The 20338-nt window shown below is 53.1% G+C and overlaps 1 protein-coding gene across 1 annotated transcript in view; it reads left to right on the forward strand.

Moving 5' to 3' along the window:
* XXYLT1 (xyloside xylosyltransferase 1) overlaps positions 1-20338 on the forward strand; it is a 102342-nt gene that overhangs the window by 61478 nt on the left and 20526 nt on the right. The window contains exon 3 of the mRNA XM_084638964.1: positions 1049-1181. Coding sequence (XP_084495090.1) covers positions 1049-1181 — 133 coding nt within the window. The remainder of the gene's footprint in view (positions 1-1048; positions 1182-20338) is intronic.

A 20338-nucleotide genomic window follows, 5' to 3' on the forward strand; every position in this document is an offset into this window, starting at 1 on the left:
ACAGTCCTTCTCGCTGGTCACACACTCCCAGGGGTTAACCGCCCCCCGAAACCGCTCCTCTCTGAGCCTTCAGCAGGCCTGGTCCTCGGCAATCCCCCTTCGTGTTACTGCTCCCCAGTCACTTACTGCAGGAAGCGCCATCCACGGGGTGCAGTACATCCCACCGCTGCCACCAGTTGTCACGGAGTCCCTGGGCGATGCTCTGGAACTGCTCCCCATGAAGCCAGTCAGGACTCTGGGGTAGTCGCCTTTCTGTGAGCAGCCTGTCTTCAGGACACACAGCTCACACAGCTTCCACCTTCCTGGGTCTGGCCTCGGAGCATTCAGCATCCTCTGCCCCTCCGTGTGCTTCCCCCCAGCGAGTCCGCTCAGGCGGGGCTCCTGGGGAAGCCAGAGGGTCCTGCACCCCAACTTCGCAGTCAGACGTGACTCTCAGCCAGCCAGTAAAACAGAAGGTTTATTAGATGACAGGAACATGGTCTAAAACAGAGCTTGCAGGTGCAGAGAACGGGACCCCTCAGCTGGGTCCATTTTGGGGGGCCGTGAGCCAGACAACCACGTCTGCACTTCACTCCATGTCCCAGCCAGCCCCAAACTGAAAACTCCCTCCAGCCCCTCCTCCTCTGGGCTTTGTTCCTTTCCCGGGCCAGGAGGTCACCTGATTCCTTTGTTCTCCCACCCTTTAGCTCTCACCTCGCAGGGGGGAAGGGCCCAGGCCATCAGTTGCCAGGAAACAGGGTGTCGGCCATTCTCTGTGTCCAGACCCCTGCACACACCGGCCCTCTAGGGCTCTGCAATGATCATACACCCTTACCCCACCACCTAGAGACTTAAGAACTGCCTAGGGGAAACTGAGGCACCCCCACACTATTCAGAGGAAACATTAAGAAGAGTCCCACTTCGTCACACTAGCCAGTCCCCGAGGAGATTGGTCCCCCATCTATTGAGGTGGAGTAAATCGGCGTAGCCCCCTTGACGTCCCCATGGATTTACAGCTGCGTGAGTTTGTCACCTTGTGTTGCTGATTTTTCTTCTCTCTCTCTCCTAGAGATAGAACGGATAATCCAGCTGGACTTGGACCTGCAGTACAAGACCAACATCCGAGAGCTGTTTGAGGAGTTTGACCATTTCCTGCAAGGAGCCGTCATTGGGATAGCCAGAGAGATGCAGCCTGTCTACAGGTATGCCAGTGTGAGTGGCACTCAGCAGAGGTGGCGAGACAGCAGCTGGCGTTCCTGTGCTTTGCTCACATGGAGACTTACCCTGCAGAGCAAAGTACAGAGATCCCATGAGTCCTGCCTACTGGGGCTGTGTATTGGGGGTATTCAGAGTCGGGTGTCTGTGTGAAGGGAAACATACAGGACGCTGTTCTTTGCCTAAGTCATTAACTCCATGTGTCACTTCGGACAGAGAGGCCAAAACTTGCAAAGCTGAGTTCCTGAAGTCTGTACATGGGCTCCCTGGACGTGGCCTGGCTCCCGGCCGTGCTGCTCCCAGAGGAGTCGCTGTGACTTGTGGGTGCTAAGGCCGCTTCTCTCTAGGTGCCTACAGCTGGATTTAGGAGCCTAACTCTGGGCGTCTCCATCTAAAACCTTGGCCACAAAGATTCAGTTCTGTCAGTCAGAGCAGCAACGGTTTCCCAGGCCAAGGTGGGTGCCAGGTGACAGCTGCATGTGTGTTTTGCTAGTCTGACCACTGAGCCGAACCAAGTTCTAATCACAGGCTCTGTGCAGTGCGGCCATCCTCCTGGCCTCTCTGCTCACCTCGGGGGGCTGCGTGCACGGCATCGTGGTGATGCTAGGTGTAAATGGGTCTCACCCTCCACTTCCTGCACCGATTTCAGACCACATTCAGTGCTAAAAAGTGACCCCGGCCAGGGAATCCCTGACCCCAAACACGGTGAGCACCTCCATACTTGGGGCCACTCTTGGCTCCTTGCACTTGATTGGTTCTTTCGTTTCACTGCAGGCACAGAACAAAAGGGAGGAAAGCGAGGCTTTGAACTGCCTGAAGGGTCCTGCTGGAGTGCTGAGTATACGGGCTGGGAATATATTGACTTGCATGTTGTGTAGATGTGGGTTTCCCACATGTCCTGGAGGCTACTGCTCTTGCTGGTGCTGATTTCAGTTGCAGTCGATGATTTTTGTACTGAAAAATGTCCTTTGGTCTAAGACATATTTGTACGAATGCTGGAGACTACACACTGATAAAACTCAGTAATCCTGCTTTGCAAGCTCGACCCAGGTGGAGAATTCAGGAGTTCAAGCCGCAGCCTGCTCCAACAGAGCCAAAAATGTTTCCAGTCACAGTCACAAGGCCTGGCAGGGGCAAGCGAACGGCATTTCCAGTGTCTTTGTGTTGGTTTCTCTCCACTATTGCCGGGTGAAAGTCACATAACCAATGGGGAGCCTGGCTGGGTAGCTAGTGACTCCGAGGAGCCCCTGACTGACCCTACACCCCATGTAGAAATCGGCAAAGGAGGATAGGGAGAGAAACCGTTTTCCCTTCTCTCTATCCCTGACACAGCATCTGGGATCACTAGAGCTAGAGACATTCACATGGCTTCAGACCACAGTATGATCTTTTTAAATATGTGTAACCGCTTCTGAGAGTGCTGGGATTTCTTTAAGGAAACGTGACTGCTTCCAGTGAGAGTCACTGGCCTGGGACTTGGCCTGGTTGCTAAAACACGATAATCCTTTTGAAATGTTTTTCTATGAGATTAGGGTCCATCTCCAAGCTGTGCCTTGGTTTCACATTGGGAGTCCGCTTGCAACATGAGCTCAGTGGGATCATGGATCTGGATTCACACGCTAATGAACTCCTCACAAAGTAATTGTCCGACCTGGGTGTCTCTTGGCACCATTGAGTCGCTTGTGCTCAGCAGGAAGCCCAGACTGAGCCAGTGCAGAGTGAGGTCCCATTTCCTTTTCAGAGACAGAAATGTGGGTCAGGTTTCAGGCCATCAGCGAGGTGTAGGAAATGGATGTTTTCACTTCCTTGACTGGGCCAGGCTTGTGGATAACGAGGAGCCAGGGTTTTCCAGGGCTGTCGCCCTTCACCACTGCAAATCCCAGCAGCTGGGAAGTGGAGTTAACAGAGCTCTGGCGTCCCCCGTCACAGCCAGAGCTGAGTGTGCACCCAGTAGGCCCAGAGATTCACGGAGCTCCCCCTTGGCACCTCAGTAAGTAGCCTCGTTTTCAGCAGAGCCCGGTGTGTTGGGAGCTGAGCCATTCCATCAGCTTGGTCTTGCGTGATCAGGGTGACGTGGCCCCGGAGCCTCAAGCGAGCTCCAAGCTGCACAGCATCCATGGTGATGCACAACCATCCAGTGCAACGGGAACCTGATCCATTGTTTTAAAGGAGTTGAAGGTATGTCAGGGTCTTTCCCTGTCCCTGCTGCCGCGCCCACCCACCACTCCCCCTCCTGCCAGGTTCATGGGGGTTACAAACTCTTATATAAAACCAAACCCCGCCCATGCTGCTGTGCGAAAGAGCCACAGAGACTGGGAGCCTGGCTGGCTGGCTGCTCAGGGACACAGCGGCACCGCTGTGCACAAGGGCCTCTCCTGGGCACAGAGTAACCGAACTGCCAGCCTAAGGGATGTGTCTCTGCCTCTCTCACCTCTAGTGACCATACACGAGGCCTGTAATGGTGGCAGGGAAGAAATGCTTCAGACAGTGGCTTTGAGTTTGACGATGCCCCACAACTTCACCCCAGCTTTGGGGACAGACGAGCCTAAAACACAAACCATAAAGACGGTGGTGTGAGGGCAATGCTAGGCTCCTTCATGTGCAGAGAGAAAGTTGTTATTGAAGAGAGGTGCAGGGGAGTGATCTGAGCGCAGACCAGGGAGCTGGAGCGAGCTAGCAGACCAGGTGCCAGCTCATGCGAAGGTCCCCAGGTCCCAACTGAGCACGGACACGCCCACAGCTCGAACCGAACTGGCTCATCTGGGTGCTATGGGTTTAGTGTTTAGACTGTATTGAATGCTTGTGAGTTGCTGTTTACGTTAATCTCACATATTACTATGTAACATGGGATGCAGATATTCTATGTAAGCATTGATACAGTAAGCCCCTGTGACTGCGTAATCGCCAGACAGGGGAGGGACATTAACTAGTGTAAAGTGCTGGTCTCCAACAGAAGGAGACCATCCTGGCCAACAAGGAAAGCCCATCGACACCAGACGGGCTAGTGTGGGACATTAAAGAGGATAAAAGACTTTGTTGCTCTACTTTTCCCCCACCCCAATGAAGATGAGTCTTGCAAGTGGCTTCCTCCCATCCGCTGAGGTCACAGTTCAGGGCACATGCGGGGATGGGAATAAAACCCCCTAAGAAGGAGGACTGGACTCTGGGGGCAAGGTTTTTAGGCAGAAGCAAGAGAACCCCAGTGCTTAGCTTGGGTTAGCCCTAAAGGACATATAGAGCTTGCTTTTTATAGAAGCTTCTAGTACCTTTTGAAACTTAAGATGGTAGCTTATTTGTGTATGTAAATTTACCTGCTTTAACCTTGTTCTTTAAGCTCTTGTTTCCTTTTCCTATTTAATACATCTTTAGTTGGTTTATTATAAGATTGGCTACAAGCATTGTCTTTTGTGATAGGATCTAAGGTGCCGTGGGAAAGTGACTGGTCCTTTGGGAGTGGGAGTAACCTGAATATTGTTGTGATCCTTGGTGTCAGGGACCATCTGTCACACTTAGGTGGAGAGACAGATTGGAGTACCCAAGGAGACTGTCTGTGACTCCATGTGAAGACTGTTATAGTGGCCGGGGAGTTTACACTTGCTAATTGGTCGGTGAAATCTAAGTGTAGAACTCGCAGCCAATCTGGGGTTTGTGCCCTGGTTCCTAACAGTCTGCCCGGAGCTTGGTAGTCATGACCTGGAGCCGCTGCAGGACAGCTTGACACCAGGAGCCCCCAAGTTCTAATCCCAGCACGGATCTAGGTGAACTCGGGCAGGTCGCTGGAGCAAAGCTCCCTTGGTGGCCCGTAGACAGAATTCGAACTCTGTCCTCGGGCGCCTGTCTCGAGGTGCCTGATTTACAAGTGTGCTGAGCACCTGCCGCTCCCATGGACCTTCCATGAGACCTGGGCAAGGGCTTTGCTGAATTACGGCCTAGAAGGGACTTCAGGGTTTGCTCTGCTGTGTCTGACTCCTCGGGGGGCCGGGGGAACACGGCTACCCCATGGGCACCGTTCCTCATCTCTGAATGCAGCAGGAGCGCTCACGCCTGCTGTCAAATTCAGCCGTAACTTCCTGCCTGTAACAATAGTAATTCCTAGCTCTGACACAGCATTTTTCATTAGAGACTAGTAAGGTGCTGTGCAACGTGAGTCAGCAGCATCACTCCCTTTGTGCCTGTGACGCGTGTGGCCGGCTTTCCGCACAGTGCAGTCAGACTAAAGGAGCAAAGCAGGTTCTTGCGGTGTCATTTCCAGATCCCCTTTGAGGATGTCTCCTCTAAACTGAAATTCACAATGTTCTGATTAGTACACAAGGAAATTGATTTAGTTTGGCCTTGTCTATTCAAAAGATGAATCTCAAATTTCGTTGTAATCGAGGCTGAGCCAGATCCTCACCGTGAGATGCCTTGATGAGTTGGTTGTACCAGATTGGCTTGCACAAGGGTTCTCAGGTGGAGCGGCTCAGCTCCCCAGACTGGAATTGCTGGTTGTAATAAGTGTGTGCTCAGGGAAAGATCAGAAATTAACAGCTCTTCATGTCTCTTCTTTTCCCATTTCAACTGTTAGTAATGGGCATTAATAATTAAATCTTCTTCCGAGGGGAGCCCAGCCATACTATGTACGCTGCTGGCTGGCCGGAGCCAGGATAAATTCAGTGCTGGGTGCACAGACATGGCGTGGATTCTGCTCCCATGCCCAGTCTGTATAACGGACAGGCAGCGGCAGGCTTGTGCCCAAAGGAAATGTGCCAATGTTTAAGATTTGTTATTTATCAGTCTAAATGGATTTTTCTTAATATTGGAAATTAAAGACCCAGATTCTCTCCTGCTATGAGACTCTGTGCAGCAGGCGGGAGGCTTGGGGCTTCCTGGTTTTCAGCACGTAGCCCTACCCCGCCAGCCCTGGGGCTGCTCTCACCTGGCAACCGTCCCCACGGGATCAAAGGCCGTCGGGGGCTAGCTGAAGTGCAGCAGTCTCTGGCCACACACCCTCCCTTCACCCTCCTCCAGGGGTGGTACGGAAGCTGGGTACACTAGCATTGCTGGGTGGGTCGAACGGTGGCTGGCACTGGGAGGGTATTTTTACTGTGCAGAGGCCTACGTGACACCAGTGTGCCACTTGCACCCTCGTGACGAGAGCCATGGGAGAATGAGCTGCATGCAACCTGCCTGACAAATCGCCAACCAGCTGTCCCCTGAGCTCCTGCTGTAGATCTGCGTTCCCAGGGAGAACGCACAGGCCAGGAATAACCAGTCTTGACTTTCAGGACCCTGACTGAGTTTGCTGGGCTGGTAGAAAATATCTCATTTGTAATTAGAGCAAATTTGCTCGGTTTGAGAGAGACTGTATATGGAGCCACAGTACCATTTGTTCTCTGACTTTGGCTCCCACCGTGCCATCGAATCCCTGCACCCATCCAGAGAGTCATGACTGCGGGACCGGGGCTCGTCTTTGCACACAACCCTTCTCGCTCTCCGGGGTTGGCGAAGCCAGTGGGACCATGTGGGGGACGTGTTCTGGCTAAATGGATCCCTTTCCATTTAACACTGTTTATTTTTTTAACAGTTTTGTGAGCGGAGCTGAAATGAAAGCGGCTGTTTGCTGCGCCCTTGTGATGCTGGTGCATAGCTCAGGGAGAGGAATGGCAATGGGCTGTGGTGCTTGTTGTCACCTCTAGGTCACTCGTCCGAAGCCGGCTCAGTGGCCACATTTAATACACCACAGGGACTAGCTACGGTGTTGCAGAGTCAGATTTCAAGGTTAACGTCAGACTGAGATCATTGTACAGTGTTCGCAGTGTAGACTCCAGGAGTCTGTGTGCATGGAACAAAATGTGTCTTTGTTTTCCGGGAATGCCTCAGAGGTAGAATGGCTCTGTGTGTGGTGGCTGAGGCCGGAGCAGCCTTATGGGTAGCTCTGGAGGATGTAGCCTGCTAACCCCTCTCTGCAAGTGATCTTGTAAAGGCAAGTTGTGGTTCTCGGGCCAAGTCCATGAACGATTGGCCATCCCGGGAGGGCTGAATAAGGGTGTAGTGCTTTACTTTCTGCTGTCAAAGGAAAGCACCTGCATGGTAGCAGACTGGGGTGTGGTGTCCAGCGAATATTCATGGCAGTGACAGGCTGGGTGAGTGGTTATTTATATCCCTATTTCATGTTTTCAGACCAGTTTTTGCTTCTGACTGATCCTCTCGTGTTTGGTTTGGATTATCCGTATTGTTGTTTTTATCCATATTAAAAACCCAAGACTCCCTATCCTCCAGCCATCCAGGGCGTGGAGAGCTATGGGGTAGCCAGGGCACCCACTCCTGCAGAACTCCTCTTGCTCGTTAGCACTGAAACCCCCTGTGGTGGAAGACTTGGCAAACAGAAACCAAACAAACAACACAAGAACAGGAGCTAGGACCCTGATGCCATTTCTAAGCCCGATGAAAATGGTGCATTATTTATACAGAAAAACAGGGCATCAGAACTGCAGCCAGGTCCTTTCTCGTGTGCCCTGTGACCCAGGGATGGATTGAAGGCGCTGCTTGCGGTGCCTGAGGCCATGCTGGCTCCAGGTCTGGGGGGACCCTGCTTTTCCCTTGTGATTTCCTCCCTGCTCCCTTGCAGCTTTGACAGGTCCCCTCTGTGGGTGCAATGGTGCTGCAGCCCCAGAGTGAAGCTGGCAGAGTGGTGTTTCAAGGATTGGCCCCCGGTTGGTTGCCCAGGGTTCTGCGATCCATGTCCAGCAACAAGGTGCACGTTCGCCTGGGGTCAGATCACGTTTGTGCGAGCAGTGGCCGTGCCCAGGGCCATGTGCTGCGGCTCTGACTGTGCTAGGAAGTGCAATGCCTCTTGTGCTACCCGCGGTGTCGGCACAATGACAGGCAGGGCTCAGGCATCTTGAGTAGCGGGTCATGAAAACCTGCCCGGGGCAAGGCTACATAGCACAGCAGTAAAAACGCCCACATGCTCACAGCTGTGCAGAAAAGCACACAGAGAATCCCATAGTGCAGACAAGGCCCGGAGATGCCTGAGTTCGTGCCATCAGTGGGCCTGGGGTTTCCCTTACCCATGTATTCGTCAGATTTCCTTTGACCCCATTCTCCCTGTCCATCCGGAGTCAAATCACCTCTGCCCTGTTGCCTGTGATCACATGTTCACTGTCTCTTATGGGCCATCATTGTGTTACTTGTAACCTGTTAAAAGTTAATGGTAGCTTAGGTACAAGTGATCATGACTTGATCACATTTATAATGTGCAAATAGAATTAAGTCAAGACCAGTCATATATACACTTGGTGCTTTAATAGGGCCAATTTCACAAAGCTGAAAACAGTTATGAGCTAAATCAACTGAGAGGAAGAATTTCATCAGAAAAATCTGAATGATAATTGGGAATCATTTAAGAACACCAAACTAGATGCCCCAAAAGGCATAATCCCACAACTGAGGAAGAAGGCCATGCTGGTTAAAAAACTGACCTGGTTTAGAGGGGAAGTGAAGGCAGCTATAAAAATAATAATATATGACAAATGGAAAAATGGGGAAGTTGATAGTAATGAAGATAAATCAGAAGTTAGGAATTGTAGAAAATTGATAAGGAAAGCAGAGGGACACAAGGAGAAGTCTATGCCAAGCAGAGTTAATCACAGTAAGAAGGAGTTTTTAAAATATATTAGAAACAAAAAGAATCCTGATAATATTTGTGTATTAGTAGATGGAAATGGTAGAATTTTCAATAACAATGCAGAAAAGGCAGAAGTGTTCAATAAATATTTCTATGCTATATTAAGGGAAACAAGAGATGATGCAGTCTCATCATATGGTGATGATAACACTCTTTCCATTCCACCAATATCTCTGGAGGATGTTAAACAGAAGCTACTAAAGTTAGACATTTTACAATCAGCAGGTAACTTGCCTCCAAGAGTTTTAAAAGAGCTGGCGTAGGAGCTTGCTAGACCATTAATGTTGCTTTTCAGTAAGTCTCGGAGCACGAGGCAAGTTCCAGAAGACTGGAATATTTAAAAACTGTAAACGGCATGACCTGGATAATTCTAGATCTGTCAGCCTGACATGGATCGTGGGCAAGATAATGGAATGGCTAATATGGGACTCAATTAATACAGAATTAAAGCAGGGTAATGTAACTAATGCAAGTCAACATGGATTTCTAGAAAGTCTGATAGATTTAGATTATAGTGTTGATGTAATCTACCTAGACTTCTGTAAGGTCTTTGACTGGGTACCACACAATTTTGATTAAACAACAATTAATTAACATGGCACACATTAAATGGATTAAAAACTGGCCAGCTGATAAGTCTCAAACTGTGACTGTAAATGGGGAATCATCACTGAGTGGGTGTGTTTCCAGTGGGGTCCCACAGGGATCGATTCTTGGCCCTGAGCTGATTAACATTTTTTTCAATGATCTGGAATTAAAATGACACCACAATTGGAGGAGTGATAAATAATGAAGAGGACAGGTCACTGATACAGAGCGATCTGGATCGCTTGGTAAACTGGGCACAAGCAAATAATATGGGTTTCAGTACTGCTAAATGCAGATGGAAACCTCTAAGAACAAGGAATGTCAGCCAGACATACGGGATGGGGGGCTCTCTCCTGGGAAGCAGTGACTCTGAAAAAGGTTTGATGGTCATGGTGGATAATCAGGTGAACATGAGCTCCTAGTGTGATGCTGGGGCCGAAAGAGCTCATGTGATCAACAATAACAACATGGGCTAGGACTTGCGTGACCAGATGTCCCATTTTTATAGGGACAGTCCCATTTTTGGGGACTTTTTCTTATATAGGCGCCTGTTACCCCCCATCCCCTGTCCCGTTTTTTCACAGTTGCTATCTGGTCACCTAGCTAGGACACGCAGACTGGGGACTCTCGAGTAGGAGCAGAGAGGTTCTTTTACCTTTATATTTGTCATTGGTGTGACTGCTGCTGGAATATTGTGTCCAGTTCTGGGGTTCACCGTTCAAGAAGGATGTTGATAAACTGGAGAGGGGTCAGAGAAAAAAGAATTAGAGACAATGCCTTATAGTGAGAGATTCAAAGAGCTCGGTCTATTTAGCTTAACAAAGAGAAGATTCAGGGGTGACTTGATGCCAGTCTGTAAGTATCTACATGGGGAACAAAGATTTAATAATGGACTCTTCAGTCTAGCAGAGACAGGTCTAACAGGATCCACTGGCTGGAATTTGAAGCTAGACAAATTCAGACTGGAAATAAGATGTAAATTTTTAACAGTGACAGTAATTAACCACTGGAGCAAGTTACCAAGGGTTGTGGTGGATCCACCATCGCTGACATCTTTAAAAACTAGACTGGATGTTTTTCTAACAGATCTTCTCTATGTTGGGGCAGTTCTCTGGCCTGTGTTATACAGGAGGTCGGTCTAGCCGAGCACAAAGTTCCCTCTGGCCTCGGGATCTATGAATCTACACACACAGCCCCTGTCAGAGTAGATGGGAAGTGTTTAATCAGAATCTTTTTTTCAACGCCAAGGTGAAATGCTGCTGTTCCCCTGCATGCCTCCCAGGGTCTAGGACGCAGGTTCCCGCTCACGCCATCCATTTGCATTTCTGTTTTCTGTTTTTAGGCTTTGTAACCATAAAATGCTGTCGGTGCAGAAACCCGGAGCACTGAGCTGCTGGGCAGTATCAGTACAAATGCTTGCAGGAAATGTAACAGTAAGAGAGAAGCAGATAGGAAACGGCCCCGAGCCTGCGCTCATATCCTGCAGAGTTAGGGGAAACCTCCACACAGCAGAACAGGGTGGTGCTGGAGTGTTTCCAGTCACTGACTCATGCTGAAACAATGCCTGGGTGATGTTTGTGTTGGACAAGTGCATTTCCAGAGCATGACAGTCTCTCAGCCTGTCCGAGAGCGAGTTGCTGAGGTTTCTGTGGCGTTGGCTGGGGATGGCACCTCTCCTGAGCAGTGATGGCTCAGGTCGTTGCACTGCGGCTTGTTACTTGCAGGTGATGCTCTGCATGTTTCGCTCTCCCCTGGGATCCCAGCATTGTGGCCCAGCCGTGCCTGGCAGGTTTGCTTTGGCGGTGGAGTGGACAACACAATATCGACGTACTCAGTGGGGTGCAGATGCTGCTTTCTGTGGCATGGATGCACCGTGGGTGGGAGAGGGTGTGGGGAGCCTGCACGGGTCCCTCCTCTGGCATGTTATTAAATACCATTGAAATGTAAAGCTGGATGTGTCCCGTACCCTTTCCTGAGCTGGGCTCGCCCTTTTCTGCCAGCTGCTGTGTTTTGACCCAGGTTCTTTTCATGGCTCAGACATGCTGTACTTCCTGCTCCACTTGCATCAGACACACGGTACAGGGGATTACAAATGTCTCTGCAAGACCGGCCACAGGAAGGGGCTGATCCAGCCAGGTGCTGAGCACGCTCAGCTGCCCTTGGCTCCAGTGGGAGTTGAGGGCACTCAGCATCTGCGCAGGACTGTGCCTTAAGCTAGAACGTGCCGGTAGGTTCGTAGTGGCAGCACTGGGCTCTGATGCCGCCAGCCCTTGGTCCCCAACAGGATGTGGGTTATACAGGGACTGTGTGTGAGGTTTGCAGGTGGGGCCCCTTAAGGACAGTCCGGTACCTGGTCACATGTTCTCTGCACGTAAGGGGACTAACGCCTGGGCTGGTGCATCTGTGTTAGCGTAGGGGATTGTGGCCGTGGCATCAGCTCAGCCCCAAGGTTTATATTAGCAGACGGGGTTCTGCGCAAGGAAGCACTTATGCAAAGTCATAATCTTTACAAAGCTTATTGCGCCTGCTTAGCGTTCCAGCTAATCGGGTGTGCTGCTTAGTAACGTGTGCACCGGCTGGCAGAGGGCTGGGGACGATGCTCTTCGTCCAGCAGCTGGGCTTCCGTGCCAGCTCCTGAGCTCACTGAGAGTGATTATCATTTATTATTAGCATTGCCGTGGTGCCCAAGAGCCCCGGCCATGGACCAGGCCCCAGCGCTGCACAAACACGGGACAGAAAGACAGTTCCTGCCCCCAGAGGCTACAATCGAAGTACGACACAAGAGACAGCCCACCAGGGGAGCACTAGGAAACAATGGGGCATTGGTCAGCCAGAGAGGCAGTGGTCCCCGCACGCCAGTGGCCAGACGATTCCAAACCTCCTACCCTCTGGCCACATGGCTGCATCAACAGCCCTCTTGGATGTGCAGGCAAACTCCGCAGGCTGCAGGCGTAGAGCCAGGAGTGACAGGACGAGGGTCTGACAAGAGACGCTGCTTGGGTCACAGCTAGACCCTGACCCCCTGCACAAAGCTGGACTTCCTGAACAAGGTGTTCAACTGAGCTGGGGGGCAGATCCCTGCTCCAGGCCATGCTGCAGGGCCACAGGCCTCAGTCCTGGCCCCTTTGCGCCCCCTCCACACAGGGTTGTGGACATGGAGCCGTTGGGATGGAGAGCTGCCGTGGAGTCCTCCATCCAGCAGTCTCTGCATGGCCTGCCCCCAGGCAGTGGGATTGTGTTGCTGCTGTCACCGTGTGTGGGGCCCTTCCCGTCAGTGCACAGGGCAGAGCCTCGTCTTCACGGGTGAGCGGAAAGATGCACAGGGTGGGAAATGTCCAGTCCTGAGTGCTATGACCCACCCCCGAGGAAGAGCCGGGGCTGCCGGTCTCGCCCATTGTGCCAGATCACTGCTGTCTTGGGCTATGCTCTGCACTTCCCTTTGGAGTGCTTCCTTGGCACGTACCAGCCCTGCTGGTCTGTGGGGAACACCCCGCCTGCGGAGGCAGCCCTCGGGGGTTGGAACCTGTGAACTGTCCCTGGGGAAAGAACAGCCAAAGCCCAGAGCATGACTTCCCGTGTCAGCGCGTGTGCTTCAAACGTAGGAGGCCCTGGGTTCAATTGCCAGCATCTCCAGGTTCTCCTTCGGGGGGAGGATAGCTCAGTGGTTTGAGCATTGGCCTGCTGAACCCAGGGTTGTGAGTTCAATGCTTGCGGGGGCCATTTAGGGATCTGGGGCAAAAACTGGGGATTGGTCCTGCTTTGAGCAGGGGGTCGGCCGAGATGACCTCCTGAGGTCCCTTCCAACCCTGATAGAGTATGATTCTGTGTGCCAATTGCCATGTGGAGCCCTGTGCTGGGATGTGCTACTTCGCAGCCAGCAGTCGACAGAGCGCAGCTGGCTCTGTACTGTGCGCCGTGTCTGAACGCCGGGGGTCAGGGGGCGACGGATCAGTGGGCTGCGATGCTGGACGCTTTGTGCACAGCTGTGGGAAGTGCTGTCCCCGTGTCGGCAATGGGGAGGCTGAGGCAGAGATCGGGGCGGAAGTGTCTGCACTGGGCTGCACTGTGCTCGCCCTACCGGCAGTCACGGCAGAGCTGCTGGCTGCAGATTTCCTTGCCTGCTGGAGGGCGGCAGCTCACCACTATCTGAACCCCAAGTGTGGACAAGAGCTGGGTGATTTTCAGAGCCACACTGTGGGTCTGCTAATGGCAAGTCTTCTCCCTGCGCAGAACACTGTACTGCCTCTCGCATTGTGGGGCTGGTTCGCCAGCAGGACGGCACAGGGAAACTGCTGCATTTCCCGGGGCTCTCTCAGGGTCCGGATGGCACGAAGTCTCCAGCAGCAGAACGTGGCCAGAGCTCTGTGGCCTGAGCCACCAACCGGGGCAGCGACAGAATGGATCCCAGTGGGCGATTGCCAAGGGGTCTCTGCAGGGCATTGGTTGCCGGCGCATGCTGGCTGGCGTGGTTCATGGCTCAGATGTAATCCCCTGATTTCATAGATCACCAAATCCTGCTGATCCTAGCGCTGTCCCCGCTTGGAGAGTCTCTGCCAGTCAGGTGGGTCTGGACAGGGTGGACAGAAAACGACTGCAGAAACGGGGCCCAGCAGCTGCACTGCCAGCCCGTGGCGGATTCATACCTAGACAGGCTTGGACTAGCGAGCCTGGAACGTTATCTGAGGGCGTAGGCAGGGCTGCAGGCAACCAGCGCAGGCCATCCCGTCACAGCCGTAGCAGGGTTCTTGCAGCTCCCTGTGGCACTGGCCGCTGTTGGAGGGGGGACACCAGGCCAGATGGATCCTGGGTCCGATCCAGGCTGGTAATGCCTGTGGTGTTTGTTAACCCTCTCACTGCCAGCGCTCCTGCCAACCTGCTGTGATCTACGGGTGTCCTGGTGGAGGCAGGGGTTGGGGGGGCACGCACCTGGCCCTTGGAGCAGCTCAGTAGGTAATGGTTGACTTGGATGCATCTGGGATGGTCAGTTGCAGTCAAGGGGGTTAAAAGTTCTCCATGGACCCCTTTGCATGGACATTAGGTGCCCTACAAAAGGCAGAGGGGACGCCTGCGGGGGATAAGAACAGCTATAGTGGGTCAGACCAATGGTCCATCTAGCCCAGTGTCCTGTCTTCTGACAGTGGCCGATGCCAGCTGCTTCAGAGGGAATGAACAGAACAGGACAATTACCGAGTGATCCATCCCCTGCCAGCCAGTCCCAGCTTCTGGCAGTCAGAGGTTTAGGGACACCCAGAGCATGGGGTTGTGTCCCTGCCCATCTTGCCTAATAGCCATTGATGGACCTATCCTCCATGAGCTTATCTGATTATTTTTTTTTAACCCAGTTATAGTTTTGGCCTTCACAACGTCCTCTGGCAACGAGTTCCACAGGTCAACTGCGCGTTGTGTGGAGAAATACTTCCTTTAGTTTGTTTTCAACCTGTTGCCTTTTAATGTCATTGGGTGACCCCAAGTTCTTGCATTGTGAAGGAGTAAATAACACGTCCTGATTCTCTGTCTCCACACCTGTCATGACTTTATAGACCTCGATCATCTCCCCCTTAGCCGTCTCTTTCCGAGGCTGAATGGTCCCAGTCTTTCTAATCTCTCCTCATACAGAAGCTGTTCCATACCCCTCATCATTTTTGTTCCCCTTCTCTGCACCTTTTCCATGACTAATTTGTCTTTTCTGAGATGGGGTGACCAGAACTTCACCTAGTATTCAAGGTGTGGCATTAGAGGCATTATGATATTTTCTGTCTTATTATCTATCCCTTTCCTAATAGTTCCTAACACTCTGTTCGTTTTTTTGACTGCCGCTGCCCATTGAGTGGGTGTTTTCAGAGAACTGTCCAGTGACTCCAAGATCTCTTTCTTGAGTGGTTACAGCTAATGTAGACCCCATCATTGTATATGTATAGTTGTGATTATGGTTTCCAATGTGCATTACTTTGCATTTTATCAACATTGAATTTCATCTGCCAGTTTGTTGCCCAGTCACCCAGTTTTGAGAGATCCTTTTGTAGCTCTTCGCAGTCTGCCTGGGACTTGGCACAAAACTGTTCAAGACAGTTATCTGCAAATGTTGCCACCTCACTGTTTACCCCTTTTTCCAGATCATTTATGAATATGTTAAATAGGATTGGGCCCAGAACAGTCCCCTGGGGCACACCACTATTTACCTCTCTACAGTCTGAAAACTGACCATTTATTCCTACCCTTTGTTTCCTGTCTGTTAATACTGCTCAGTTCTGTTCTGATTTGACTTGCTCCTTTCACAGGCAAAGTCCCCCCGAGTGTCGGGTGTAAACTGAGAGCCATCAGCTCAGGACTCAGTCTAGAGCTGGAGCTTGCCCGTGGTTGCTGTGCCTGTCACGGGCAGGCTCCATCTTCATGGCCCTTGTGCCGCCCTGGGCTCTCCGGCTGGGCAGGGGAAAGACTGGGGGACCCAAGGTGTTGTGGATCCTCCGGCATTGCCTCGGAGCCCGTTGCAGTGTGCAGGGGCTGGGTCTTGGGGCTGGGAAACGCCCCAGGGGCTCGGGCAGATTCGGTTTGGCCATGATAGTACCACTGTTTGTTTCCTCCCTGGGGGAAAGTCCATGGCTATATTCAGTGCTGTGCCTTCCCGTTGGGAGCATGGAACCTCCTTCAGGGCAGGCGCTGGCCACAGGCCCTCTGCACGTGTGGTCCCTGTGGCCTGTCCGAGTCCAGCCAGCCCATTCTTCCCAGCCGTTCCTCCTCCTGGCAGCGTTGGCTGCTGCCGAGCACTGCCAGCAACACCTGATGGTTCCTGACAGGCTTGCACAAGCTCCCAGCACGCATGAGCTAGGCATGCAGAGCAGCCTTCTGCCCGTCAGGAGATCAGCCACTGCAAGGCTGCACATCAATTTGCAGTCAGTGCTGCTGTTCTATGTGTGGGGAAGAACGGAGCCTAGGAATTGTTGGGCAGTTGCTCCCTAGAAGAAGCAGCCAGAATTACAGAACAGCCAGTGCCTTTAGAAACTGGCAGGAGACACCCTGATTTGCAGAGAGCAGCAGGAGCTGCACTGTAAGCTTTTGATCAAATAAACACCCCCTGTTTTGTAACCCACAGTGTGCACACACGTTCTCACATACGCTCTGTCCGGGGCGGGGGAGGGTGGTATGATGTGTGTGCATCATGGGGCAGCACTGACTGAGCGTTGCTGAGCAGCTGGCCCGGGATGTTCTTTTTTCTGAGTCCAAAACTGACTTTATTTTTTTTTGTAGCTTTGGCAAAATTGTATTCGCCCGTTTTGGAGAATCCCAAGTGCTACAGAGACGATACTTCTCAGCAGCTGAGAAAGCTTAAGATAACGTGTGGGTGTGCACAAGTGCTTGGATAAGTCAAAGCGTTTTTTTAGTAAAAGCCCCGAACTTGCCAGGGATGGACTAGGGCTGTGAGCCTGCACGTAGACCCTTGCCAGAGTTGGGATCTGAGTGTGCGAGGCCTTGCTGTCATCAGGGCTTTGCTTAGTGCTTGCCCCTGGCTGGATTGCACAAGCTTCCAGCAGCCAGTCGTAGCCAAGAATCAAAAGCCATGGTTCAAAATACAGTCATGAAGGTCTCTGCTTTTCTCATCATTCAGGGCAGCTGCATCTCCTCTCTCTCCGCTGCCTTCTCCCATTCCTGAGATGGTGCTTATCTGGGTGATTATTGACATCTTCTGGATTTAATATGTTCTGTGCATTTTACTCTCCGGGTAATTAGCGGCAGTGATGAGATGCCCTCCTGTTGCTTTGCCATGTTGCTGTCTGAGCTAAAGCTCTGTGTGTCTAGGTGTTTATACCACACTTGTGACTGCGGCACTTGCATATAGGGGGCAGGACTCTCTGGGTGGCAAAGCGCGCAGAGATCACCATTTCATGCTGCTCCGGCCTGGCTGGCCAGCTCTCAGCTGGACCCGCTGGGCACGTTTCAGACTTGGACCAGGACCCAGTGGAACCAGCAACGGCTCTTGCCTGGGAAGACGCTTTGTGCGTAGCCAGCTCTTGATGGCGCTGTGGCTTGCAGCGCACACGGCTGAGGCAACTGTGATGTGATCTTGCTGAGGGGAAAGGATGTGGATTGTGCAGGCCTGGCAGCACCCGGAGGGCAGGGTGTTGTCACTAACCAAACAGACAGTCCCTGTCTGAAGTTGGAAGTCTATGCCCACCCCCTGCACTTCTCTATGGGAGCTCAGCCTGCTCTTGACAGAGCTGGTGAAGGCCAGAGCCTTCATCTTTGTGCACACAAGACCTGATGAGGGCTAACCCCCGCACAAAGGAAATACCAAGCCTTGAAGACCTGCAACGGAATCAGTGTCGGTCAAAGTGCCCTTTGCAATCACATTAAAAGAGTCTTTGATCTGACAAGGCCCTGGAGCCACTCGGAAATCATAGCCCCTTGGTAAAAGCTGCCCAGAATTATTCACATTTGCCTTGGGAAAACGGGGCGTGTTGCTCTCTCTTCTGCATGAACCTGCACCTGTCCATCCCTCCGCATCTCCCCTGGCCCTGGCCTGGAGGCAGAGGTGGTCAGGGTAGACTTCGTTGTGTTGGGGCCTCACCCAAAGCCCACCGAAGTCAGCGGGAGTATTTCCATTGACCACAGTGGGCTCTGAGTCCAGCTGTGCGTGTGCACTCTGGCAGGAATGCACCACGTCCCTGTGCGGCCTGCCCCCGCTGCAGCCCCGTGCCTGCTCTGTCAGCCCGGGCGGGAACATGCAGCCCGTGCTTCCCGGGGCGCGGCTGCAGGGACCACTGAGCACGCTCAGAAACAATAGCTCTGTGGTGGTCCCTTCACCGTGGACCAGCCGCAGGGGCCTCACCTGCAGGGGTCAGCCGAGCGCTCCGGCGTGGTCCTGAGCAAAGGGAGTGGCTGTGTGTGGACGGCATTAGTAACACAGGCGGCCGTGCGGGGCAGATTGGCCCGAGTGGACAGTTACAGCCTCAGAGGAGCTTTTCCCTTCCCCCAGAAGCTATGAGGGAACGAAGCGGGGCTACAGTGAAACGAACACTGCATGGGACCTTCCCTGCAGCACTGGCTGCCCCAGCTCATCCATCTCCATGCACGTGCCGTGGGAGGGGGACGTATCCTGGAGCTGTGGTGAGCCGCGAGGTGTCTACCCCCCTGAGCGGTGGAATAAGGATGGGGCAAACCAATTTACTCTGCTCCTCCCCACCTCCAGTGCCTGGCTGTGCTGGGCCGTGGATCCAGATGGTGCTCGTCCTGGCCGTGCAGACAGCACCTGTTGCGTGCCAGAGGAGGCAGGACAGGTGGGAGCGCTGCTGGAGGACCATGGGCGGGCAGGGGTCCAAGTGGGCTGTCTGTCGCTGTGCACCGGGCGTGGCCCTGCTCATCGCTTATATGCAGATGGGGAGCGGTTTATATCTGTGTCGTCCGGATGCGGCACTTTTGATCGAAATGAGCTGGTGCTGGTGGTTCTGTGCTCGATATCAGTGCTTTCGGGTTGTGCCGGGTGTGTGTGGGGGCGTCCCATGGGACTGCCGGGGTGCAGTGCATTGGCGAGGGCATGCATCGCTTCTCGGCTCGCCATCGGCACTGGGTGCAAAGCAGATGTACTTCGCAGGGCTCAGAGCTTCGTGTGTTCTGCTTGGGGGGTCCTCGCATGTCTGCTTTTTGCGGGGGGGGGGTGAGTGCTGTGATGGTTGGCACCCTGGCTAGTGTGTCTGGGTGGGGGAATAAGAGGATGTTATTTTGTTTGAACCAGTTGGGAATGTTTACAAGCCAGGCCTTGCTCATCCCATGCTCAGAGCTGGTGGGGACTGCCCAGTTAGTAGTAAATATCCAACAATAGACACCAACAAGTCTGTGACCAAGGGACGAAGGTATTTGGGGATGTGAGGGGGTTACTTAGGGCTGGCACACGCTCCAAAATCTCCAGAGGAGAGGTGCCGGAGCAGCATGAGAGAGCTCGGCTCAGCACCAGGCTGTTGGAGGTGTGTCTCCCTCGTGGCACCAGGGAACCTGAAAGAACGTTCTTAGCCCTGGGGCCTGACATTCTGCAGCTCAGTTCTGTTTGGTTCTGAATTAATGCAAATGGGAAGAGGGTCCGGGTGGGTCTGTTACACAGTCTCATGCAGCTAGATATGAAATAACTGTGGGGGCCTATACAGTGGGCTGTCCTCCATGTGGCTCTCTAGGAGAGCTGGATGATCAGGTAGCGATGCTGTAAGACTGTCCCCAGAGTCGTGCCCAGTGCTCGGCACAGCCCCCGGGACCCGGCAGGCTGCACTGCGGAGAAGAGCTGTGGCACGGTACTTGGAGCATGGCTCTGGGCTTTAGACCTTTAGGGCCCTTGGGCCAAAGCCACTCCTGGTGAATCCCACGGGCTTCAGGAGACTCGCCCCAGGGATGCATTTGGCCCATGGTCAGGACCCATTGATGGCCGGTAACAGACAGTGTCTGCTGCCAGCCACCACCTGAGGTTCCTGCCCCTCCACCCTTGCCTCTCCCGGCCTCAGCTCTCAGAGCACGGGCTGGCAGCTCAGACGAGGTGATGTTGCTTTCAGGGAGCAGGAGAGGGTTTTTCATCCTCTCTGGGCTCTGGGATGTTCTCCTCTAAGGTGCCCGGCGTCGTCACAAGGAGCGTGCGGGCCTGCCTCAACCCGTGTGCCCCTGCCCTCGCGGACGCTGCTAACGACAGCGAGGCACTGTCTCGGGAATGGCATCCTGCCAGCTTGGCAGTAGGCACCCTCCGTGCCACGCGCGGCGGCGGTGGGCCAGGGCAGCAGGATTCTTGACAGGATGGATTAATGTACCGCGCTTGCGGCATAGTGCTGGAGCAGGGAGAGAGTGGAGGACGGGGACTGAAGAGCAGCAGCCCAAGGAGGTGAGGAAAAGGATGCGGCCCTGGGGGAGGCCTTAGCTGAA

Source organism: Lepidochelys olivacea (assembly GCF_965140295.1).
Source record: "Lepidochelys olivacea isolate rLepOli2 genome assembly, chromosome: 9".
Lineage (NCBI taxonomy): Eukaryota > Metazoa > Chordata > Testudines > Cheloniidae > Lepidochelys > Lepidochelys olivacea.